The sequence below is a fragment of the Amblyomma americanum genome, chromosome 1, assembly GCF_052857255.1.
Source record: "Amblyomma americanum isolate KBUSLIRL-KWMA chromosome 1, ASM5285725v1, whole genome shotgun sequence".
Taxonomy (NCBI): domain Eukaryota; kingdom Metazoa; phylum Arthropoda; class Arachnida; order Ixodida; family Ixodidae; genus Amblyomma; species Amblyomma americanum.
Window position 1 is genome coordinate 195,416,705 of NC_135497.1, and position 26,877 is coordinate 195,443,581.

At 49.7% G+C, this 26,877-nt stretch overlaps 2 protein-coding genes across 2 annotated transcripts in view; one reads left to right on the plus strand and one right to left on the minus strand.

Annotated features, from left to right (window-relative positions):
- Window positions 1-225: 225 nt before the first annotated feature.
- Window positions 226-21,319, minus strand: LOC144114452 (tubulin alpha chain-like). The gene is made up of 6 exons (XM_077648196.1): window positions 21,222-21,319; window positions 18,391-18,670; window positions 6,614-6,858; window positions 6,003-6,265; window positions 2,945-3,209; window positions 226-1,009 (listed from the first exon to the last, which is right to left on the minus strand). Exons 1-6 carry the CDS (start codon window positions 21,222-21,224, stop codon window positions 716-718), a joined length of 1,350 nt encoding a protein of 449 aa, XP_077504322.1. The 5' UTR covers window positions 21,225-21,319; the 3' UTR covers window positions 226-715.
- Window positions 21,320-21,474: 155 nt separating this feature from the next.
- LOC144114450 (protein odr-4 homolog) overlaps window positions 21,475-26,877 on the plus strand; it is a 46,548-nt gene continuing 41,145 nt past the window's right edge. Inside the window, exons 1-2 of the mRNA XM_077648195.1 lie at window positions 21,475-21,775; window positions 21,962-22,117. Coding sequence (XP_077504321.1) covers window positions 21,674-21,775; window positions 21,962-22,117 — 258 coding nt within the window. The 5' untranslated portion in view covers window positions 21,475-21,673. The remainder of the gene's footprint in view (window positions 21,776-21,961; window positions 22,118-26,877) is intronic.

Here is a 26,877-nt window from a genome sequence, read left to right on the forward strand (position 1 = left end):
AAATCATGTCGGCGTCGTCCGCGCAATCGCCGGTGCTGGATGGTCTTCAGCGCGGGAAGCGTAGCGAACGATGACCATGCGCCACGCCTACCTATACCGCAACGCCACACCCCATCATTGGTTGGCAATTGCTCTGCACCTTGCAGCCTATAACAACGCGGCTTGGAAGCTCCTGTCATTTGACGTAATGCAACAGGCGAGCGAAGGTTACACGCTGTGGAAATCTAAGTAGGAACGAAAACGAGAAGTTTATTCAGTTTCACTGAAAATAAAAAGGCGCCAGTAAGAAGCCATAGTACAAGGCAGACCCAGAGGCGTGGACTGGTCTTAAAATAAATGGGGGGGAGGGGGGATTTAATGGTTGCGTTTGCTCATGCCCTCTGGGTAGAAGGGACCGCGATATGAGAAAATTTGCGCCCCCCAGCTTATGCCTGTAAGGCGGCCACTAGCCCACTCTCTGTGCATGCGGTGCAAAAACAAAGCGGCCCGAGAGCTACAGCAAAAAGGGAGTAACATGGATCGTGGCAAAACAAAAGATTCCAACGTTTCGCGTACGCCAGCCGCTCACGCAGTGCGGAACACACTTGAAAACCCTGCCGACAGAAAGGCGCGAAGTTGCTGCAGTTATGGGCAGCACGTTTAAAGAAAGGCTCGGCGGACTTTAGGGCTCACTGTGGGCACTTGCAACTGCGCAGCAGTGCGCGCACCCAGAGGCTTAAAATTCTTCGCCGTCTTCGGCAGCATCGACAGAGTCGGCGCCAACTTCTTCGTAGTCCTTCTCCAGGGCTGCCAGATCCTCCCGGGCCTCTGCGAACTCTCCTTCCTCCATTCCCTCGCCGACGTACCAGTGGACAAAAGCACGCTTGGCGTACATTAGGTCAAACTTGTGGTTGAGCCTGCCCCAGGCTTCGGCGATGGCGGTGGTGTTCGACAGCATGCACACTGCGCGGGGCACCTTCGCCAGGTCTCCGCCTGGGACCACCGTCGGCGGCTGGTAGTTGATGCCCACCTGAAAAAGAATGCACGCTGTCTGCCCCGCCACGCAACACATGCGCGCCTGGCAGCTGTCGACAGAAGCGCACATGCCATAAACCTTTCCGAAGGTTTGTCCTTAAAACAGCGAAAACAAGGCAAGGGCGCATGCAGGAACAGACAGCGCCTACGTCTGCTCCTGCGTTCATGTCGCGCTTTTTTGAGCAACTCGCGCAAGTTTCCCAGTGGATGTTGCGACTACGTTAATGACGAAGCAATTTTAATGTAGTCTATTTGCCATAGGCATGAGAAAAACAAAACATTAAAATGATCATGGATTTGCTGCAGATGGTAACCTGCAAAGATTACCGAGAAAAAAAAAACGGGTATTGAGCGCCAGGAAAGCCTCGTTTGAGCATGCTGCAAATGGTGCCGGGCGTTGGGATGAGGCGCAGTTGGGCGCACTTTGCGCGCGTACTGGATCAGTTCTGAAGGTTTCGTTTTATCTGGTGCTAACTCACGCAGAAGCCAGAGAATCACTTTAGAAGCACGGCCCATGCCTTTTGAGCTAACCAATACGACAAAAAGAAATGGCAAAGTATATAACCTCCGTTGTCGTGCTGTGTATCCGTCATCTTTCCACTCAACGTGCAGCACACGCAGCTTGCGCCACCTGTGTTACGCAAACCTGCGACCTCTAATTATTTTTTCAGACTGCTCGCATACTGCCAGCGTCACTGCCTTAAAAAAATCGCGCCGAATTAGAGAAGACTTGTCTTACCGCCGTAAACTATCACGACTAGCACTTTTCCACAAACTGTATCACTATCCTTCGCTTCACCACGATTTTTTCCAATCACCATCAGCCTTCTTTCCGCGGCTCGACCATCCGCACAAAGTGAAACGCATCGCGTGTCGTTCATCTGCATTTGAGAAGTCAATCATACCATGCACTACCATAGAGTGGAACAATTTACCAGCGCACATAGGCATTGAATCTAACGCCTCCACATTTCTTGCTCTCATCCGCAGCGACGTTGGCATTTGGAATGTTTGAAATTTCTGAATTTTTTTTATTTGCTGTACTTTTGCGATTACCTGTTCATCAAACCAATAAATTGTATTCTATTGTTTTTATCGCCTGCTTTATTTACTCTCTGGAGCTTAACAGGCTAGGTATGACTAGGAAAAATAATTCTTTTGTTTGTTAACTATGTTCCTTGGCTGAAGCCCCATGAGCCACCCCCCTGACTACGCCACTGATACTGATGGTGTAACTGCGCGGAGGGGTTACCCTTTCGCGCAGTTACACCCTTTAACAAATGCAACACTAACGAGAAAGAAGCCGAAGCAACACTGACTTATGCAGCAAGCAGCAGTGGAGTGCTGTAGAATAAATCCGACCCCATGGGATTGTTAACGGCCGGCGCATCACGGGCTAAAATTGCGAGTAATTCCCATTTGTTATCGCAGAAGTACAGCAATGAATTGCTCAGATTATTGCAAAACATGCCTCTTCGGATATATTTATCGATGAAAGGTCAAAGTTCCAGCCGCCAGAGATGGACTAGGCCTGCTGAAACAACTCGCAGCAAAAGGTAACCCGAACGGCAAAACAGCCAAACATTTCCTCGGTCTCATTGCATTTTGCTATTGTGCGCCCGAGCACTTGCACGCACCTTAACCGTTCGACATCCGGGAAGTATGATAACTGCGAGACGCTAATTATGCAGCAAGCAATTCTTTTCATACCCACCCGTTTCTACACTTGTGCAATGCAGAGGCCGCTTTTGACAGAATTGTCCCAGGCTGCATAGGGATTACAGGGTTACACCTGCACCTAAATCTCTACGCAGGGGCATTTTTGCGTCGATCGAAATAGCACCCACGAACTCGTGTCCAGCAGCCGGACACCAGCCAGTAGGCGACCAACGGCGGGCAGACAGGGCAGAGAAAATGGCGAGAGAATTACCTTAAAGCCTGTGGGACACCAGTCGACAAACTGAATGCTGCGCTTAGATTTAATGGCGGCAATCGCTGCGTTGACATCCTTGGGGACGACGTCGCCACGGTAGAGCATACAGCAGGCCATGTACTTCCCACGACGAGGGTCACACTTGACCATCTGGTTAGATGGCTCGAAGCAAGAGCTGGTGATCTCTGCGACAGTCAGCTGCTCGTGGTGCGCCTTCTCCGCCGAGATGACCGGCGAGTAAGTTACTAGCGGGAAGTGAATTCTGCAGAGACATGAATGAAAAGCAGCAATTATCGCTCGCTGAGTGCACAAGTATATACAGGGGGGCACAAGTCCTTTAGTGAAGAGGGACACCCGAGCGCGTAGCCGCCAAGACCTGGCGAGAATGGGCGGCTCCATGCAGGCGTATGCAAGGGAAGAGCAGCCGGCCATGCTTACAGCCGCCGATTCTCACCGGCTCTCGGCGGCAGCGCTTCGCGAAGCGCGGAGGCCACACGCTCTCGTGTTCCCCTTCATATTATCGCTAGCTGTACAGTCCTTAAAAACCGTCACGCGGCTCGAGCTCCCAATCTGAACCCCCTCCCACGCTCTGGTACCGAAGCATGCACACTCATCTCGGCCCCACAACTTCGGAGAGATGCTTCCAATATTCACAACGATGCGCCCTCAAAGCCATGTACCGCAAATCGCACTGGCGGGGAGGGGGACCGCCACTCGATCCGGAGAATGCGGAAGTGGCCAATAAGTGACTGTAGACTCAAGCCAATCGCAGCGCACGAGGCTTACGTACGAGGCTGTTAGTGCACGTTAAAGTTCCCCAGGTGGTCAAAATTATTCCCGAGCCCTCCACTACGGCACTTCCCTGCCCACCCACCCCCCTTCTCCCTTTCATTGCAGCGCGGTTGAGGTGCCCACAGAGAGGTGACCGTTAATGCACCACTTCCTTTCCTGAAAAACAATTTGCAATTTTTTTTCTACCGTGTCCGTCTCAGTACAGCAAACGAGTTTTCTGAACGACGATGGAGGCTAGAAACAAAGTAAGCCATCTGTGCAGGCTGCACTTCAGGAATACGTAGCCGGATTTTGAGGTGCTGCGCCTCAAACGGCGCGCACCACGATCCGAGTTGGCGGAGACTGCAGCCGCCGCAGCGACCACTGGCCGCTAGATGTGTTGTGATGGCACGCTCTTTATATTTACACGGTTTCACTTTATTTCATGGAATTGGCAAAGGCGGCACGTGAAATTTACAAAAAGTGCCAAAAATAACCGAGCAGACTCGACTGCATCGGGAGCGGGACGAGCGGCGGCGCTGCAGTCCCCAGCAGTGGCCACTGCTCCCCGGCTGCGAGAGTAAACTGGGTGACGTAAGCCCGCGCTCTCGCCCTCCTTCCTTGGATGAAAAGAAGTAGGCAGGCAGTATGTGCGGCGAACAGTTTCGCACATTTCAAATGCAACCCGCCGCGGTGGCTCAGTGGTTAGAGCGCTCGGCTACTGATCCGGAATACCCGGGTTCGAACCCGACCGCGGCGGCCGTGTTTCGATGGAGGCGAAACGCAGAGGCGCCCGTGTGCTGTGCGATGTCAGTGCACGTTAAAGATCCCCAGGTGGTCGAAATTATTCCGGAGCCCTCCACTACAGCACCTCTTTCACTCTCACCTTCCTCCCTTCCCTTACGGCGCGGTTCAGGTGTCCAACGATATACGAGACATACTGCGCCATTTCCTTTCCCCAAAAACCAATTTAAAGTGCTGTCGTACCGAACGAGGGCGCAGCCTTACGTCAGCCAGTTTGCACTCGCAGCCGGGGAGCAGCGGCCAGCGCCGAAGACCGCAGCGCCGCTGCTCGGCTGCAAGTCCGCACCGACCGCCGGTGTTAGTGGCTACTTATATAATAAAATAGCAATTGAAGGAAAAGATGTTGCTAGCCGCGGCATCTGCCATCAAAACCTGAAGCACCTGAGCTGCGGCTAGCGGGGAATAAAAGGACAGGGTGAGGGGAAAGAAAGGGGGAGCGATAGTGAGAAAGGATAGCGGTCGGGGGTAACATACACTATGCACAAATACAGTGTGGCTGCTCGGTTAATTTTGGCAAAAACGGTACGTTTTACTCCAAGCGCACCACTCTGCCTTGTTTGATGCATACGCGCTCAGTGACAAAGCTACTGCAGTGGCAAGTGCTTGCCGATCAGCCGTGGCAACGGAGATAAGCGCAGAACATACTCTCTTGAATCTCGTAGGTTCTTCCGCACCGTGACAACTAGGACACGTGAAAGCACCAAGTGATGCAACGTTGCGAGTCGTTAGACTCATGGTGCGAACTGAATGAAAGGCAAACTTCAGTTCGCTATGCACGTGAAAGACTCATGCTCGCATCTGCTTTGAAGTCTATGGACACCAGGCCCCTCTCCGAGGATTTGATCCTCGGCGCTTGGCCAGATAGTTTGAAAACTGTACAGGCAACGCGAGCGCTGCCACGCTTTTTAAGCGACACGGACCTTGCCTCGCGTTTGTGGTGTTAGGAAGTGTGCATTTTTTTTATTTTTTTCACCTCCCTCCTTCCATCATCATCCCCCACCGTGACCATCTTTTTTTCCAACAGAGGAGTAAGCCGGACTAGTTGGTACATTCTTTGCATGGAAACGGCGCAGCAGACGGGACCAAGAAAGGAATACACACACACGGGCGCTGTGTGTGTGTGTGTGTGTGTGTGTGTCTTCCTTTCTTGGTACCGTCTGCTGCGCTGTTTCCATGCTTTTTTCTCTCCTCTTCCCGTTCCCCAGTGCAGAGTAGCAGGCCAGATATTTATTTTTCAGACTAACCTCTCTGCCTTTCCCGTCAATAAACTCTCAGTTCGCTTCTCTTGAGAAGCCAAGACGCTACAAGCTGCATCGGCGCGTTTTTCAAGCGACATAGCCAGGACTGAACACTGAAGTGAGCTTCGATCGGAGACATGGTCACACTTCATCACAAGCACCAAGATCCAAAGCGATTCCGCACAGACAGGACTGCCATCATATGCCAGCCGGTAGACAAGAGCTTGTAGGAGGTTCTGTACCTTGGGTAAGGCACGAGGTTGGTCTGGAACTCCGTGAGGTCCACATTCAGAGCTCCATCAAAGCGGAGAGAGGCAGTGATGGAGGATACAATTTGGCTGATGAGGCGATTCAGGTTCGAATACGTTGGGCGGTCGATGTCCAGGTTACGTCGACATATGTCGTAAATGGCCTCATTGTCCACCATGAAGGAACAGTCAGAGTGCTCGAGTGTGGTATGAGTCGTCAGAATAGAGTTGTACGGCTCCACCACCGCTGTTGCCACCTGCAGAAGAGTGGCGGTCACAAAGAAATTGTTCAGAAAGTTGTTCAGATTCAGCTTGACGAGCAATTATGATTATACACACAGGTAGCCAAGGATGGTCTTAAGGCGGCGTCCTGGCCACAGCGGAGTTTTAAGGGCCAGGGCATCTATCTTGTGGTGTACTGGCTAACTTGAGAATGCCCGAAATGCAGTCTCACGAGACAGTATGATCAGTGGGGGACCGCATTAAAAATGTGCCAACAGCTGAAGGAAAACGACAGGAGCATCTGCAGTATAATAACAGTAGTGCCGACCCACGCGGGAGATTTCCGCTCATCTGTGTGGTTCCGAACTTCGGGGAAACTTTACCTGCGGTGCAGGGTAGACCGAGAACTCCAGCTTGGATTTCTTGCCATAGTCCACAGACAGGCGCTGCATGAGCAGCGAAGTGAAGCCGGAACCAGTGCCCCCGCCAAAGCTGTGAAAGACGAGGAACCCTTGCAGGCCCGAGCACTGGTCAGCCAACTTGCGAATGCGGTCGAGCACAAGGTCCACGATCTCCTTCCCAATGGTGTAGTGGCCCCTCGCGTAGTTGTTGGCAGCATCTTCCTTGCCTGCGAGAAAATTACAGGGGAGTGAACAACGGGAGTGCGGTGAAGCACCACTGGCCCACCACGACGCAAGGTTGTTGAGAGCCGACAAGTTTAATAATAATAATAATTGGTTTTTGGGGAAAGGAAATGGCGCAGTATCTTTCTCATATATCGTTGGACACCTGAACCGCGCCGTAAGGAAAGGGTAAAGGAGGGAGTGAAAGAATAAAGGATGAGAGGTGCCGTAGTGGAGGGCTCCGGAATAATTTCGACCACCTGGGGATCTTTAACGTGCACTGACATCGCACAGCACACGGGCTCCTTGGCGTTTTGCCTCCATAAAAACGCAGCCGCCGCGGTCGGGTTCGAACCCGGGAACTCCGGATCAGTAGTCGAGCGCCCTAACCACTGAGCCACCGCGGCGGGGCCACACACAAGTTTAGCGCCGATTAGTTTCTACGCACGGTAAAGTTTCCCCGACAACATAACTCAACGCATTGCACAAGAAAGGGGGAGGGTGACAACAGTTGCCATGCGGAAGCCGGCACAAGGCGGGGTCATAGGCCGACAGAACGAAAGGCGATTCTAGAGAACGTTTTTTTTTTTTTCTGCGACAGCCGTGCACCCCGAATCGATTTGCTTTCACAGCTTCGATCGAAACGAGACTGCGACGAAACACGACACCGCAAAACCGGTGCCACCAGCGCCATGCGTTAGGTGCGCACAAGCCGGGAAATGCTTGCTGTTGCTGTCTCGACAGGTTAGCGCAATCGATCGCGGCTTGCGGAGTCACGCGAGTTTCCAGGAAGTGGGCGTTGCATTGATCAGGGTCGGGTGACGACTACCTAATCCGAGACGGTGGTCTGCATTTTAAAAAACACGCGCAGGCGCTTCCGATCCCGCTGCTGAAACCGACAGGGTTGCAGCAGGATCGAGACTTGGCACCGTCAGCCAAGGAGTCGTACCGCCACCGGTACGCGTTGAACTTGTTTACCTGAAATGTCCAAACCTGCTCAGGGGCCCTGAAAACTGCGTCCTGCTAATCAATGCGCATCCCTTGGAAAGAAGTTGGCGCAAACAGAAGACGAACAGAAACATCACTGCCAACGGGCAGAGGCGTGTCCAGGCGGTGCGCACCTTGTGTGCAGTAGAAAGGAGTGTGAAGAGGAGTATGTGTGTAACAGTAGCTTGGTTTGGGCTAGTTGGTAACAGTTCTTAGAAAACATAGCGCAAAAGGGACACGGACGACACAGAAGTGGACAGGACGGCGCTATTCAAAGCCGTCCTGTCCACTTCTGTGTCGTCCGTGTCCCTTTTGCGCTGTTTTCTAAGTATGTGTGTCTGTGGGGGGGGGGGGGGGGGGGGTAGTGATTAATAAAAACTCTCCCAAGGGCACATTACTTGGTTAATTTTCAGACACCGTTCTGCTTTGCCCGCCCAAGCCTTCGTTAATGCTTTGCAATTTGTAGCTTGATGTACCAGTAATCTGATCTGCTGATAACATCGCAAATTGCAAAGGTATGCTCCCTCACCTTTTGTCCTCTACTGCTTTTAATCGATTTCTCTGAATACCTCATGTAAGCAAGTGGTGAATAGCAGTGGAGAGATCGTGTCTCTATGCTGGCACCATTTATTTGGATTTTACCACTTTGCTTGAGAACTATGGACGCTGTGCAGCCGCTACGTTTTCCGGTACCTTTACATACGCTTCTTTACGCCCCGATTCCACCATGCCTGCACGACTGCTGGAGTTTCGATCGAATCAAATGTTTGCTCGTAATCTATGAAGGCTAAATGTATGGTTTGTTATATTTTGCGCATTTCTTTGACCCCTGACTGATTCTGTAATTATGGTCAATTGCCAAGCAGCCTTTACGAAAACCAGCCTGGCCCTTTGGCTGACTGAAATCGAAGTGTGCTCCAATTCATTTAGCGATTACCTTAGCAAATGCCTTGTAGGCAACGGGCGGTACAGATGATCGACCTGTAAGTTTTTTTTAAGTTCTTGACGTCCCTTTTCTAATGAATTAACGTGATGTTAGCGTTCTTCTAAGATTCCGGTACACTCGAGGTCCTGAAGCATTATAGCACAATACGCCTGCTGTCCTCCAACAACTATGCAGCTACCCGATCCTCACCAGCTGCGGTACCACCTTGCGCGTTGGCTTTTTTTATACTTCCTCTCGTTACCAGCGGGATGTCCTATTCCTCCACAGCACTGCCTCGGTCATTAGCGTCTCGATGCTACTACTGTACAGATTAATAGATTTCCTCGGGTACCTTAACCATCTTATCCATATTGGTAATGACTATGCTCATTATCTCTTAGCGCGTACATATGACTTTCGCACATGCTTAATTCTCTAGTGATTGCTTTTAGGCTACCTTCGTTCTTTAGAGCATGCTAGGTCCTGTGCATATTATAACTCCTTATTTCGATGACCTTGGGCTTACTGAATAGTTTTGGCAGTTCTGTCAATTCCATCTATGAGGTCAGAAGCTTACATGCATACTTTGGCGTTTCTTAAACACATCTTTCGTCTCCATGTGAGACCTTGCCAGAATTCTAACAGACCAGCTAACTTTTATTGCGCACTCAGTAATGATACTGAGCAAGATTGCCATTCATCGCTTGAGCACTATAACGTTGCCGTCCTCGGTTAAAGCGGAATATCTGTTCTGCAATGAGACCCTGAATTCATCTGCTTTCCCTCTTAGCGCTAACCGCGACGCTGTTTGTGAAGACGGCTTGACCACTTCAGGTCGACTTACCCGTTGGCAAATACGACAACTGGAACGCTATGCTATGCGTGTGCCGAGGCGACGTCGCTAAAATCCATTGCACATCACATGCGTAGCACACCAATGTTCACGTCTTCGGACTGCACAAAGCAAGGTCACAGACCCCAGAGAAGATCAGCACCAGTGAAAAGCTTGCAGCTACTGGAAACCGGTAGGTACCCGGTGCCGCTGGGGATAGAACCCCGCACCTCTGGCATACAAGGCCAATGCTGAAACCTCTGGATCACTGATCCGGTCCCGCCGACATCTCTTCAAGTGCGTCTCCCCGCATGCTAATCACAACACTCCCTGGCCTCACCGACGCAGTAGTAATAATACAAAAAAAAGTTTCCAGCCGCGGTTTGGGCGCCCCCCCCCCCTTTTTTTTTTGTCCTCAAAGAGGCCTAGCAGTCACGAAAATTGGTGCCAACCCCACTGCGCGGTGTTGTAACTACAAACGATTTTGTAGTGGCATGTTTCGGTCTCGGTCGGCGCCAGCGCTGAAGTGCACTTTGACCTCACGGTCGGCCGGCCAACAGAGATCACCACATTCCGATGACGTCAGCGTCTCTGGCAAGCACTGGTTGTTCCTTGAAAAACCACTGGGTTAGGTGATGTCACAATAATTGCGGTAAGTGCACCTTGACGTCACTAGATTCGGGCGGATATGCTGAGCGGGCCCTCGGTGAACATTCAAAATCCTGTTCCACTCAACATCTGCGACTGAAGCTTGCTACATATAGAAGGCAGCTCCTTATGCCCATCAAACAAATATCGTTTGTTTGCATTTGAAATTTTGCGTCTTGTAAACCTCGGAGCATCGGAGCTGCGGCCGGCGGGAATGAAAGGACAGCGAGAAGTAGACAGCGGAGCGATAGCGAGAAGCGGCAGAGGATAGCTATGCACTCTTTTTTTCACTAAATACAAAAGGCTTACAGGTTTGCGCCGCTCGCACGCGAGTGTCCGGACACAAACTGAAAGTAACTGCGCGCCATGGCTGCTTTCGGCATCATTTATGGTGCGAGCGTATATCCAGGCACCCTATAGCATCGTTACGAGTTGCGGCGATGCCCAGGCGTACACCAGGTGCCCCAGCTAAATGTGACCAAGCTTTTAGGAAAGACGAAGAGTCCTGGCCTCGTGAAACCAACTGAGGGTTCAGAGGCGCGTGGCCTATAGTCTGCAGTATTTTTTCTTCAAAGTTAATTAGTTCGGCCTAATTAGCCAACTTTGTCTTCAAGAACAAAGTGTCAGTGGAAATGGTTGGTTGGTTTATGGGGGTTTAACGTCCCAAAGTGACTCAGGCTATGAGAGACGCCGTAGTAAAGGGCTCCGGAAATTTCGACCACCTGGGGTTCTTTTACGTGCACTGACATCGCACAGCACACGGGCCTCTAGAATTTCGCCTCCATCGAAATTCGACCGCCGCGGCCGGGATCGAACCCGCGTCTTTCGGGCTGGCAGCCGAGCGCCATAACCACTCAGCCACCGCGGCGGCTCGTCAGTGGAAATGTTTTAGATAGTCTCGAAAAACCGCTAGCCGCGATGTTTCCATCAAAGCGCGATTTACGCAGCTTTATTGGCCTTAAAAGAAAGCCATCAGGTGACCAACTGCTGGCTCGTATCACTGCCCCAATGTGCATGCAAATGCTCATCGGAGAGAGCACGCCAGAAAAAAAAAAAAGAACGGATTTTGGTCTCGAAGACTATATAGTCTCGGGACGTTGAAGAGGCACCGATGTCACGTGGAAGCTTTTTATTGCGAGAGTTTTGGTTTAAGGCCGGTAAAATTACTTTACATAAACGGTACCTTGGGTGAAACGTTTCTGTCAGCTGTCTTTCAAAACGATCTACAACTTTTCCATTGACACTTTGGTCCTCAAGCCAATAATTAATAAGTTAGATAATTAGCCTAGACTAATTAGTTTTGAAGAACAAAAATACTGCAGGCTATAGGCCACACGACTCTGAAGAACCCTCAGTCGGTTTCACGCGGCTAGGTACAGGCGGTGCGCGATGCTGTCCCTCTGTAGCGTAGTGGAACAAGGGTAGCGCCGTCTGAGAAGCGACACGCCTCCACAGGCAGCCGTCGTCGGGCTTGAAAGAGGACCCAGGCAGCGAGTGCGGGCGCGCATCCGCTCGGCGGCTCAGACCAAAGACGCGCATCCGGAGAAACGCGAGCCGGCCGGAAAAGCCGCCGCGCGAACGAAGCCGGCGCGCGGTAGCCGAGTAGCTGCACGCGGGCTACACGTCGCGCTAGACAGCCCCCCCCCCCCCCTTCAAGAAAAACAAAACAAAAACAAGCCCCTTGCATTCTAACGTGAACAAAGCCTGGAAACATTGTGGACGGGAAAAACTCGGGAGTGCTGTACGCAGCGTCTTGTGAACATGCATGATTCCGAAGTATGCTCCTTCCCAGCAGATGAATTAACCACGAGGGTCCGGCACTGAGCGCCAATAAGGCGGGAGGCTTGGGCGCTACGAAATAATGCGCCGCGCGCGGACGCTCTCTCCACAGACCGCGAAATCGGCACCAGCGAGCTTACAGGGGACTCAACTGCTACCGAGCACTCCATGACTCTGTCCAGGGCATCTGCCCCGTGTGTTTGGCGCAAGAAGCTGCGCCTTTAGGCGAGGAGAAAAAAAAATCAACTAGAATTTCGCACCAAGGCGGTTGAAGTGACGTCAACCGCGACTGTCTTGGAATCGCGCATCGTTTGGGCTGGCCGCTTGATCAAGTCACGGCTTTTTTCTCCCGCCGCCCGTTTTGCATGCTCCGCTCTTCACTGCACTGTTCATAGATCACTCCACGCCAAGCAGCATCTCATTTTATCTCGATCAAAACGCGAAAAAACAAAACGCGAAAATCAGGTCCTGGTAAAATTGAAATTCTTTAGTGTACGAGTTACCACTTACCTCGAAAATCTGACAAAGATAGGATGTTTGGAAATCGGGACTAAAAACTATGGAGGTATGCACTGCACTCCCATCGGTTTTCACGGTTTGAAAGTCACGCCGCGAACCATGCCACAAACAAGCAGCACTGGGCTGCGCGCCGCAATGCATGCTAACCGGTGATCCGGAGAAGCTCTCCGAATCCACGAATGAGCAAGATATCCGTCGCAGTCCAACCACAAAGCAGGATCTCAATCCAAATCGCCGATTAAAACACGTTCTTTGGTTTTGCGCAGCAAGAAAACGCGCTCCTGTATACCCCCCCCCCCCCCCCCCTCTTACATTTCATTTCTCTACTCCGCCTGCTATCCTTTATTTCCGTTGCCCCAGCTCAGTTGCTTCAGAATCGATGGCAGATGCCGGGGCTAGCGAAAATCTTCCTCTTTATAATTATTGTTTTATTAATAACCTCTTAATACTCGCAGAATTAGATTCTGGCCGATCGCACGGCCGCTTCCCAGGGCAACGAGGGAGACCGAAATCTGTTTCGAGGAAGTGACTCGCTTCTTGGTGGACACTTGTGAGCCTGCTCCAAGCCCGCCCGCCGTGAACAGAGATCGCATAAAAGAAGCCATAAAAGAGCACATAAAGGAAGCCCGAGGAACGCCTCCCTCTATACCTGCCGCAGGCCAGCGAACGTCGAGGAGCAGTTAGTGGTTTCATTTACAGAAACGGAATGAAGAGATGCTGCCAGCAGCGGCAAATGTACCTGCACTGCGGCCGGCGGAAATAAAGCACAGGGAGAGGATAACGAGTGGAGGGGGGAGCGATATCGAGAAAGGACGTGGGAAATTAAGCTACGCACACGGAGCACGCTTCGGCGACCAAACTTGTGAAGCCTTACTAAGCAAAATGAGGAACCGCGTACATTATACACATGCTAGAGCGTGCGGTTTGTGCACTCCCGTATCCTCTCTACGGACAACGTGAGGAATTTTCAAACGCCGAAGCATGCTCCGTAATATTTTGGCCGCACCTGCGCACCACTTAAAAAGCCGGAAAAGTAAAGCGCGGTGCATTCTCGGAAGGAGTCCTGTCCTTGGGGGACTGAGCGCCAGCGGGGACAATTAAGTGTCATATTGAGCGTCTGATGCTACAAATAACTCCGCTAAGGAGAAGTCTCCCAGCAGGCAGAAATTGGTCCAATCTGTTCCAACACCACCACCCGAAGGCAGCGCCCCCTCTTCCTGTACCGCCATCATGGAAATGCTTCTGAATACGATCAGACTTGTTTAGTCTCCTAAACAATTCGTCATTACTATAGCGGGGAAACCACCTGCGAACCCGAGCCACAACACCTCATCGGCACCTCGAGAGACTGAATGAAAGAAGAGAGCCGCCGTAACGGAGAGTTCTGGATTCATTTAAACCACTCGGGGATTCTTGAAAGAGCAACTCCGAAGGTTTCTTTTGAACAATGAGTTTATAATCGCATAACGTTCTTTACAGTGCCCTCTCTAGAACTATTTAAAACTATTTTAAAACAAACCCGGAAACCGAAACAGACATACCAACCTATGAGGGATACTGTCGCAAAACTGATTGGCTTTTATTGGCTATCCGGGCGACTATGCGACAGCTTGGAGCCATTATTTGCCTGAAGTGACCGAAAACAAGCAAGCATGAAATTTTGCAAGGAGCGTGCCAACCTGTGACACACACACACACGCACACACACACACACAGACAGAGAGAGAGAGAGAGAGAAATCACCCCGACTGGTTTCATGGTTTATGGGGTTTAACGTCCCAAAGCGACTCTGGCTATGAGGGACGCCGTGGTGGAGGGCTCCGGATAATTCCTACCACCTGGGGTTCTTTTACGTGCACTGACATTGCACAGTACACGGGCCTCTGGCATTTCATCTCCATGGAAATTCGACAGCCGCGGCCGGAATGAAACCTGCGTCTTTCGGGTCAGCAGCCAATCGCCATAACCACTGAGTCACCGCGATTGACGCCACGGAATAGAAAGTTTTAAAATTCATTTGCGCTGCAACAAGACGTCGCCCGGCTGCGAAATCTGATAGAAACTACTAGAAAACTCCAGAAAACTTACCTCCTGAATGTTTTAATAAAGTGGAAATGCGAAAAATGCCGGAGTTTCCCTTTAAAATGCGCCCACATTGGGCGCGTTTCACCTCCATCGAAACGCGGCCGCCACGACCGGAATTGCACCCCCGCGAGACGGGCCATGCGTAAAGAAGAGATTGCCAGAGTGACAAAGAAGCAACATGAAGAAAATTGATTATTGGCGTTGGGGGTATTAGGGTATTAGCAGGGGGGGTCTGCACAAAGCGGGGTCGAGAACGAAGGGAGGTTTGTTTTAGTTTAGTATGGTAGGTGTAAAGAAACAAGGAAACAGAAGCAGAAACAGCAGTTCCCCGGAAAGAAGCGCCAAGCTTGGGTAAAATGACGGCAACAGAAACCTAGGCGCCCTTGGAGACACCCGAACGGCGGCGCCCCGTAGAGAGCGGACAAAAGACCACCAACAGCCCGGCGCCTTTAATTGGCAGCGACATTGGGGAGAGCCGCGCGGTCGGCTACAGACGGCGCTTCAGCTACACGCCCGCAAGCGGTCTCCTTCCCGAATGAACTCCAGATGTCAAACACGGCGCAAGTGTGGGGGTGGGGACGCGACCAACGAACCATGTGCATGTGCGGGGGAGAGAGAAAGTGCCTCGTAAACAGTGAGGGTGAAATAGCGTGTGGACGGGGCCAGTGCGAAAAGACCAGTCGTCGGAAGTGTGTAATGCCTCTTGAATATAGACAATGTTTTTGTTATCGTTAAACAGTTTTGTCCCTGTGTGATTTTTCCGCTGTTATTCGAACCCCAAAAGCTTTAAAGTTCAGAGTTGTAGCATTATCGCTAGATTTAAAATAAGCTACTATATATACATTACAGTAGGTCTTTACAAAAGTAAAATAAAGCATGCCAGCCCGTGCCACTGAAAGATAACGGGCTGAAAGCAATAAATGTGAGCTCCTCGCATAAGAAAAAAACTACAAAACTGGCGGAGCCACAGTCAGTTTAATAGGATGGAAATCATTTTGAGAACGAAACCAGTAATAACGAACTTTAATTGTCAACAGCCAGCGCAACAACAGTCTGTTAGGCCTATATACAGGAGTGGCTGAGAAGTTCTTGCTTGGGTATGTCGGCCCCCTGCCCCCGGTCGGTTCTCTCGAAGAGGCTTGCAGACGGTTCAGAGGGTTCGTTGTAGCCTTCGTTCGTCCGGCTGTTTCCGTAGGCTGGGATAAATATTTACCTCATAGAATCTAAGATAATTACTTGCCTCCATCCCTTCCGTTTGTTTTGATACATCTTTACCCAGAAAGAATTATCTATACAGCAGGAGCCAGTTTTCAGAGTGCCAACGAGGCAGCAGGTCTGTATCGAACGACCGCACTCGCACAGGCCCTCAGATGTTACGTCAAACCGCTATTGGACAAGCGAGAATGCGTGCGACGAGCATGAATCGCCCCAAATAGCACGTTTCTCCCTTTCCCGCTAGTTAAACGCTCCCGTCGAACCGATGCGCCACGTTTGCAGAGAAAGCCAGAATGCGATTCGCACCGGACGCCGCAAGGCACCGTCGTCCCCGCCTGAAGGCGGAAATGACCACGTTCCCACCTCCGGTTTTGGCCGGCACTTGTGATATAGGTTGCCACGGAAGAGGCCGAAGCCGCATGTCTCGAGCCGCGCTCTCAATGCACAAGTAACCGCGCACATCGGGATGCGCATGCGGCTCGAGCAGCGACTCTGACGTCAGCGCGCCTGCACAGCATATAGAAGGCACGCACGGCGGAAGGGAGGCGATGCAGGCTGGGCGCCGAACGAGCACCCCTTCTATAGCTCGCTGTGTGCGGCTGCGAGGGGACAGCCGTCGGTCGCGAAACGCGATCCCGTCCCGACATCTGCGCCACGTCATCACCGCATGACGGCTCATACGCTGGAATAAAGAGCCGGCCTGTTCCACGCACACACAGAGTGCCATGCCCCAGCGTTCCGTTTTTAACGACGCGCCGCGATACGGCCCGTCGCCCAAGCGCACGGGGCCTTGCTCCGAGGTATACACTGTCGGCAGCAGTAGTGGTGTACAAAGCTAGCGCTGTATACGGTTAGATTTGACTGCCGCGCCACTTTCCGGCAGACAGACATGGGGGTGACCGTTTTCAGAGGAAAGTCATTTAGCTCGTTTCGAAGCGTGGCGCTCCAGCTTGGCTCGAACGCACAAAATGCACCACAGGAACAGCGAGCCACGCAACCGCGAGTGTTACCGACAGAGCGCGCGCCTTGAAGGTTATCGCGCTCGTTTCGGCTAAAACAAGCCCAGAAATATCGCTTCCCTGGCGTGTCGGTCGCGTAGCCGCCAATAAAATGACTGCGTAGGATAAAAGGATCATCCGGCTGGTTAACCTCGTGTACACTTCTTTCAGCCTTCTTGCGAAAATGAAGCACATCAGAGCAGTTCAGTCCCATACTCGGGTACAGCTTTCTGTGGCTACGCAGTGGAAGCTACGAGGCTGCCATAAGTGCGCTCTTATCACGCGCTCACGACAGAGAGAGAGAGAGAGAGAGAGAGAGAGAGAGAGAGAGAGAGAGAGAGGAGTTCAGTCTGGCGGTACGCGCTCTCAGCTTCCACTGCGTAGCCGAAGAAAGCCGTCTCCGAGTGTAGTAGACTAATCGTTAAGTGGCCACTCTCAAACCCTATCCGACTACGCACAAGTCGTCTTGCAGAGCTTATCGCTGTGCTGCAAAGGGGTAGCAGTCCAGTAGCCGCACAAGCACAGGCGTTTGCAGCTGGAACGATTCAGCTCCACGTTACCACAGCCAACTCGCACGCGTATACGGCACATGCTCCGCGGCTTTGTGCACTCAGTGAATCGATTTAGGGTATACCAGTACTAAACTGAAGTTTAGGGGGAAAAAATGGGGGTATGCTGTATGTAACCGACATTTACAGTTAACAGGACGTTTCGGAGCCGATTCGACTCCTCCCCCAGATTTTCCATCCACTGAAGCCGCACACCGCACTGCCCCCTGTCATGCCTGAAGGAGCCAAACCGGCTCGCCGCTTCCAAACGTCGCGTTTTCCCGAATGAAAAAAAAATTCGGTCAGAGACAATGTCCCCTTTATTCTGTATCCCAGTCTGCCGAAATGTTTAGTTACCAGTCTCCATTGAGCTAGAAGAGGGGTGCGCACAACAGTTACCGCGCCGGGAACAGACTGGGCATGCGCGCGTGGTACGCGTACACAGCCAGCGCACGAAAGCAGCGGTATATATGCTGCAGCCTCCAAACGCTGGGCTGCGTGAGGGGAAGAAGAAAAAAGAGTTCAGTCCTCACATACAACAGCGGGCCGCAGAAGAGAGATTAAAGACACCGAGGACAGCTCCATGCATATTTTTCCAGTAAATGTAGATTCTCAGGTTCGCCTGACAGCTAAAGTGTTTCATCAACAAAATTTGTACTTAAAAACGTCCCCGCCAGTCGATTCAAGCATGTGATGTCCTTACCGAAAACGACAGGTTGCCACAGCTTTGAACTGAATGGCGGTGTATCGTCGGGGATACGCGACATGCCTGTGTCGACGCACGTACTTTACTTCCGAAATCGGCCGGGGATGGAGTTTTTGTTTTGTCTTTCTCTGCTTTATAAAAGCTCCCGTTTTCAGCGACGGTGATCTGATTGGAACACGGCACCACATATCGACACAAGCCGATCTGTATTCGCCCCCAGCGTCCTTTTGGCGGCAGGATGTATAAGCGAGGCCTCTGTACCGGTGCGCTGCAACACTGCAGACGAGCCGCTCACCAGAGATGAGCTGCTCCGGGTGATAGAGCTGCTTGTGCGAGCCGGTGCGCACCTCGTCGACTACGGTTGGCTCGAGGTCCACGAAGACGGCCCTGGGAACATGCTTGCCGGCGCCCGTTTGGGCGAAGAAGGTGTTGAAGGAGTCGTCCACACCGCCAGAGACCTTGTCGCTGGGAATCTTGCCGTCGGGCTGGATTCCATGCTCCAAACAGTAAAGTTCCCAACAGGCGTTGCCAATCTGCACGCCCGCCTGGCCAATGTGCACGCTGATGCACTCCCTCTGAAATGGACAGGCGGACATTCAGTGCGGCACCGGCAATCAAACAGCAGGAGCGGATCTCGGTCGAACGTGCAGCGTCGCAACAGCGCAGAATGTGTGCAGGGAAGCTGTGCTACTCACACAGAACGAAACTTGACGGCAGAATTGGCCATTCACCTTTCACGGAAGGGGGCTAATTAAGCTTCAGCCGCGAGTTCGTCGCTCCCCGCACACATCCAGTGAAATTACCGCTTATTATAGACCTTTTCACGGCCCTTGGCAAAAACAGTTTTTTCCGGACTGTGGGGAGAACGTGGGGCAGCTTGATCGTCAACTCTTCCAGTACTACGAGCCCAGCCCTAATAAATCCTCAAATAGCGAAGAGGAAGCTATCCTACGGAGACTTCCGAATCTCGTCACAGTAAGAAATGCCCATTCTGAGAGGAAATTAGCACACATACCGCTCGTATGGGAAAGTAGGATCAGTGGAACCTTACTGTCAGGACCAACGCCGCTGCAGTTTCCAATGGGAGCTGGATGAAGGACCCCACCCGTTGTGACCTACTCAATTCCAACTAGACGATAAATGTTATCTTCCTCCTCCAGCGGTTGTCTCACGTACTGATCTGCAAGATCTCAAAATGTGAATGGGCCGCCTTACAGCTAGGCTGCGAGCGTTCGTATGCATAAAAGCCAGTATTAGCGAAGATTAGCGAAGCAAAGCACGAACAGTGCGCCACAGACTTGTCCGTCTGTACTCCTGTGAAGGACGCCAGTTTTTTTCACGCTGGATGTGACATGGCATTTCATGGAAACGACTAGTTTCTACGTGCTGCATGGCATGTGCAGTACGCGTGCAAGGGACGTGTGAGCAAGTGTCGGTGCTTGCAGGTTGGGTTGCATTCTACCTCTAACTGTACCAAACATCGGAGGCGCGCCCCCTAGTTGTTGCAACGGCGCACGTCTCTTAAGAAACGGCACAAACACTGGACGAGCATTTAGCAAGAAACTCGAAAAGCGCGACGAGTTCCGGTTCATTATATAGCCGAAGGAGTGCGGTCAGTATGCGCTCACGTGCTCCCGCGCATGTCCCCTTGATAGAGGCCACGACTGATCAAGTCAGGGATAGGTGCATTTCTAGTTGCGTACATTAAACTGACAAATGCAAACAAAAATGCAAATTCGCCGACACCACGTTGACGAAACTGGTCAGACCGAGGGGGGGGGGAGGGGGGTTAATAACTTAAAACCAGTAAAATGGCGCACGAAAGCAGTGTTCTTATGTCAGTAAGTCTGTAACGAAGGCAGATTCACGAAAACAACCGAAGGCCTCCGCGGAAGAGGACAGAAACTAACGATGGGGAAGGTCAATGAACAAACGCAATCGCTAGAGCAGAAAAAGAAAGGTGACGGCGCCGCTGAGGTCTGTAAATAGAACTAGCAGCAGCGCGGCCAACGCCCCTGCCAGTGGCGGAAGGAAGGGAGGAGTGGGGGGGGGGGGGGGGGGGGGTGCAGAGCACAAGGGAGAAGACAACGCACAACGAACTCAAGCAGTGCTCGAGACGACGGAAGAACCGACTGCCGACGATGGTTACAGCGAAGTCCATTTACGGCGTTTCGGCCTCTTGCACGGACGGGGCGACTCGAAACCGAACACTCAACGCGCTTCCTCCCTTCCCACACGCGGCGTTCCCGCGATAGCACGAACGCGAACTTCGCGCCAGACAACTGCCTCTCGTGACGTCACCACAGGGCAATCCCCTCTTTTGCTACCATAACGACAAACAAAAAGCAGCAACAAAAGAATTACGCAGTATGCGGGCAGCGCCCACTGAGTCACCGGCCAGACTCGCCGTCGCCGGCGAAGTAACAGCGGTCAATAAATGAAACCAGCCGGCGCGCATCGACGCCACGCAGGCAAATCGAGAAGTGCGACTGAATGAACGACGGGACGGAGCCGAGATCCGCGCTGCTTCATGGAGAAGCATGCACGCAGAGACGCAATAGACTGCTGCTGGGAGAAAACTAGCAGCAGCTTAATTCAAGGTACGCAACGGCAAAACAAGCGTCTTACCAGTCTCTGCTGGGCACCGCCGAACACGTACCCGGCGAGCTCTAGGCAAATAACAGCAGCAGGAACGTTAAGACGGAGTGGGTGGAGAAAAATGCGTTATTTGAAGGATACGCTGCACTGGACTGCTGATTAACTGGGATCGGAAACGACGCAGATACACAAAGTACACACGACGCTGTTGAGGCACATTCGTCTGCAAAGCCCCTCCGCAGTTAAGCCAACGAATGATGCTGCTACGTTACTAACACAGCAAATTAACCTTTTGGTGCACTAAATTTACGGGACGCACGGCTGCCACACCAGGAACAGGGGTAAACTTAACTAATCTTATGAAACGTTACACGAAAGTAGTGATCGACAGTTAGCTGCTGGCACCAACTACGCGTAATTATTTTTCTTGCACGCTAGTTTTGCAATTACGGCTGCTAGGCACTGCGAAACCGCTCATGTCGTTGCGGACTACAGTCCTGCAACTGACAGCAAACGAAAACGCCTCACCATATTTGCAGCTATTCGCGTTGCTGAACCACGGAGCCTCCACGAACTAAATGTTCCGCGCTCAAATTCACGCCCGCTTTTGTACCACAAAATTCCTATAATAGGCAATCACGTGGCCATGACGCAACGGGACCAGCGTCACTTGATTGGACAGAAACTTTTTCTCGTTGTTGCCAGAGAGTTTAGGTATGCGGTTGTGCACAGACAAATTGTGCGTTGGCCATAACACGTTTTGCACAATCCAGTGCAAACCAATCCAGTATCCACTGGCGAAGCGAGCAACGTCGTGGTCGTGGTTCCGATGTCGTAGGCAGCTGCTGTACGGCGGAAATACCGCTTCCAAGGCGCTTCACCGGTCCCCTTCCAGCTGTTTGCTTCTGTTATTCGGAAGGCCCGGTATAGGCTGCGCGGGTGTATGTTGACGCACCCGCATCGTAAAGACAGTTTTTAATATGGGCAGGACAGTAGCATACGACGATCATGTTCAGAAACTTATCAACGAGCTTGTTCAGACGAAGGGTTCATCTTTGACAGTAGGTGTGATCATCGGACAGGTAAGCTGTACGCTTCACTATGTCGTTTGACCAAGCGTGATGTTTGTCGATTCTGGCTTGGTTTTTCTTTTTGTAAGGTTGATTGTTACGCCCATTGCAGCAAGCAGCGTTCTTCAAACAAAGATGAAAATGTTGCGTTGTCAACTTGTTTGCATGCTGTATATGTTGAAAATCGGCGTTTTACAGTGCACGCAGCAAAGAGATATCGTGGTCCACATTGCCAATACACCTAAGAAGGATGATGACGAGTCGCAGGAGGAAGGTGACGTGAAGCAGTCGCACAAGTCTGCTCACGGCCACGCCGATATTGAGGAGGCTTGGATCTGCCAGCATGCCAAGCAGGTCAGTCAGACATTGTTTGAGGCATGGCTCGCCGCATGTAGCTGTCGTTGTTTATCTTTCTAAGCAGTGTGCGTGCGTGTCATGATTTGGCATGTCGCTCACGTCTAGAGTTAATTGGGTCGCATATCGAAGAAGCTAGACCTGCACTATCATATTTGAAAATCGCTGCCGTTTGTTTGTCATTTTTGTAAGTGACGAGAGCCTGTGCTCCCCTTCACTCTGTGGGGAGCAGAGGGAATACACAGATTTTAAAACGCCAGCGCTGCATTAGTACAGTGTGCAGCAAAGCAGTTCACTACAACAAGAATGAAGAGCATCAGTTACTGGAGTTTGCGTGCACATACAAGGGTTGACGTGAGCCTCATGATTGCCATGCTGTAGTAGAGCCCAATATGTAGCCAGTGCTAATGGCATGCATATTATTCATGCTCACTGATCCAGCTGACAATGGCAATAACAGAGTGCAAAATTCTCACTTGCATACCTTAAATAGCCACATTTGCAATTAATCTCCCCTGACTGATTATGAACAACAGGTACAAGCAGGTAGCTATGAAGCACAGCAAACACATGTTCTGAACATTAATGCATTTTCTCTGTGAAGCTTAAATTAAAAAGAATTTTTTTCTCCCCCTGTTTTATGTTCGCTCTGTTAGAAAATTTGTTTTTGTTGTTTATAACATGTGAGGCTTTGGGATTAAATTGGCATAGCATTCAGCAGCACAGTTTTACACAAGCATTCTTTTCATAAAGAATGTGCTTCCTCTAGCAGAAATCTCAAGCAGTGCAACAGACTACTCTGTTGCTTGCATGGCATGAAACACATGAGGACAAGAGACATAACGACAGGGATGTTGTTTCATGTCTCTCATCCTCGTGTGTTTCATGCTGCGGAGTCAACATGAACAATCACAAACTAGACCCAACGTGACTTCCTAGATTGCCCTTGCAGCTGTATTATTGTGATTATCAATCATTCCATCCATAAATGTAATATTTGGGAGTTTTGTACTAAATAAGTGCTCTCTGTCAGCAGAAAATTTGGTAAGTCTAGGGAGATTCTTCTGGGGCAAGGATAAAATTCTCGGAGAAAAGCAAGTGAAGGGCAAAAATTGCAGTTGGCTAATGTTAATGCCTAATTTATTAAGCCTGATGATGGGTAATTCGAAATTGCACTGACTTCATTAAATGATTGTGTGCACAGTGAAATATGTTTAGCAGTTAGAAGGTTTTTCAGTAAGTCGTATAGAAATGGTTGCAGATCCCAAACCACTTATGGTTGTGTCTGACTGTTGGAGAATTAATAAAAAAGCACTGTTGTGTGTTTAACCTTAAGGAGGTTAGAGCAGAGTATTTGATATTTATAGGAGTAGTATAAAGGGGAAAAGTAATGCCATTTAGATTGTATAGATGGCAGTTTTTTTTATCAGAAAAAAATGTTTAATGGTGGAGCTGGTGTACAATTACTAGGTGTATGCTCAGAATGGATGACAGAAATGGCCAAAGCTTATGCTTGGCCTGGATCACTTAGTTGGAATTAACAATGGATGCTAAGAGCTTAACTGCATTTGGCCTTCGAATTTTGAGTTTGCTGAATGCAGTGTGATGGTGGCTAGTTTATAGGAGTAGTATAAAGGGGAAAAGTAATGCCATTTAGATTGTATAGATGGCAGTTTTTTTTATCAGAAAAAAATGTTTAATGGTGGAGCTGGTGTACAATTACTAGGTGTATGCTCAGAATGGATGACAGAAATGGCCAAAGCTTATGCTTGGCCTGGATCACTTAGTTGGAATTAACAATGGATGCTAAGAGCTTAACTGCATTTGGCCTTCGAATTTTGAGTTTGCTGAATGCAGTGTGATGGTGGCTAGTTTATAGGAGTAGTATAAAGGGGAAAAGTAATGCCATTTAGATTGTATAGATGGCAGTTTTTTTTATCAGAAAAAAATGTTTAATGGTGGAGCTGGTGTACAATTACTAGGTGTATGCTCAGAATGGATGACAGAAATGGCCAAAGCTTATGCTTGGCCTGGATCACTTAGTTGGAATTAACAATGGATGCTAAGAGCTTAACTGCATTTGGCCTTCGAATTTTGAGTTTGCTGAATGCAGTGTGATGGTGGCTAGTTTCTAAATATGCTCAAGAGAGCCAGAATTGATGAACGACATGAATTGTGGCTTAAGTACATCTTGGAGAGGTAAAAGAACCTTCACAAGGTTGTGTTCTGTTGTTCAATTTTGGGTGCATATTTCTTTCTTTGTAACGATGCATGAGACATTACTATACACAGATCACAACTTGGTATTTGCCTACAACTGCTAAATAATTTATAATTGAATTTCTTCTCTCACCTCTTTCGGTTTCAACAACCGAACAATGGCTATGATGTCAGAGATGACTACGAGTCATGCGAGGCATAAAGAAAACTGCACTGTAATCGCTGCTTCTTCACTCATTTTGATTCTGGCTTTTGAGACAGGCTGGCTTCAGTGTTGTATTTAATTAAAATGATGAAGCAGCGATTATGTCGTAGTTCATGCCTCACAAGATCTATACTAATCTTTGACGTCATAGCTATTGCTCAGCTTTTGAAACCAAAACTGATGCAGGTGAGAAAAGAAATTGAATTTTAAATTATTTAGTGGCCAAAGGCCTATACCACATGGTGATCCATGTATAGTGATGCATTATGCATCATTGCAAACAAGAAAACATGCAGCCAAAAATTAGTCTTTACTCCTTTAATGTAGTGGTGCTCAGCCAGAGCAAATGGTCCAGCGAATTGAAGTTGACTTTTATAAAGCAGTGCAAGGATCAAAGTGTGCTCATAGTTGCACAGTATTGAGGCCTACTAAACCAGTGGGGCTATGCTATGTGTTGGTAGGTTCTGTGACTGGAGCAAGCTTCCAGTTTCAGGAACAAGCTTCCCTGTGACTCTGGACTATGGCTACATTAATACCATTTCAAAATTAAACTTTAAGCTGTTCATTTGGAGCTTGTGCAAACAGTCTTAATAATCTTAACTTTTTAATTGGATTTGTTCCAACCTAACAAATTATTCACGGTTGGTTTGGACACCCTCTGTAAAGTGCAGCAATTATTCACAAGTTGTTCTTTTGTTGTGACGCTGGTGCCCAAGCTGGAAAATAGGCACAAATCTTCATTTTTTAGCTTTGATCAATAAACAAGGCATACCTGCTTGCCTCTGCCTGTGACCAAGACAAGAATAGGCTAGGTAAGGGGCTCCTTAGGATATATAGAAAAGAAGCCTTCACTCTTCGAATCCAAAGAAAAATTACAGAAATGTTATTGTTTTTGTTGCTGTTGCTTAGAGAAGGAAGGTAATTGAGTTACCGTTTTAGACGATAGGTAATTTCACAACAAAAGGACTACATGTCACTAAAAGGTCTGCAGTATTGTGCAAACAAACGAATGACCTCTGCACATTTTGTGCAGTAGTCTACTCAGCTACAGCAGTGATTGGTGATACACTATCAAGGTTAAGCTGCCGTTAAGTGAAGGTAAATACATACAAAAATAAAAAGGGAGACAGCTGTTGTTTTAGCTTGGTTGAGCACTGCATGTGACACGTGAAGGCCATGGGTTTAGCTCTAATCAGCAGCACATTGTCTTTTTTTACGTGGTCAAATTATCTCTTGTCTAGAATGACTACTCCATTAACTTCTCAAAAATAACATTGTTTTCTTTATCAAATTATCTCTTGTCTAGAATGACTACTCCATTAACTTCTCAAAAATAACATTGAAAACAATTGTAGTAGCATTTCCCTATGCTTTCCTTGGGTTCTGGTACATCAGCACAGCCGTTGTATAGGCTACCAGAATCATCATCATCGTCATCTGCTTGACCACATCCAATGCAGGGCAAAGGCCTCTCCCATGGTCTCCCCAATTAATCCTGCCCTTTTCCAGCTGAGCTGCGGCCACCGTATCCCCGAAAACTTCTTAATCTCATCCGCCCACCTAACTTTCTGCCGCCCCCTCCTATGCTTGCCTTCTCATGGAATCCACTCCGTTGCCCTTAAGGACCAGCGGTTATCTTGCCTTTGCATTACATGCCCTGCCCAAGCACATTCCTTCCTCTTGATTTCGACTAGGATGTCATTAACCTACATTTGTTCCCTCACCCACTCTGCCTGCTTCCGGTCTGTTAATGTTACACCTATCATTTTCCTTTCCATAGCTCGCTGCGTTGTCCTTAACTTAAGCTGAGCACTTTTCTTTAGCCTCCACATTTCTACCCCATAGGTGAGTACCGGTAAGATGCCAGAATGGTATCTTATTCTCGTAGTCTAGCAGAATGGTGTTTAATAGGAAACCATGGAATCCATGGCAGCCATTGTTGTTGGAACGGAATGCAGCTGCAGCAGTGCCATGCTATGTGCTCACGCAGCACATGAGCTGGTATGCAGCCTTCACCTTTGTCGTCATTTACATGGTGTATATAACAATTTCAAAGACTGTCGGCTTTTATATACCCTGCCCATAACCTTGTAATGGGCATGTGGCACACCAGTAAAATTGCTGTATGTCTGACTTCTTGAAATCGGGTTGTGTCAGCAAGGCATGTGAAGTGGAACTTGAGAGAGGGGAGGAAGAAAAAACCGGAGGGGGCACTTAAGCTCTGCCTTAAGGGTATGACACGATAGCTTTAATGAGTTAATGCCCATATATGTGGAATTTTGTCATTTTCTGCTTTACATTTATAGGTCACTGGGAGTCCTCACACCACTTCTGG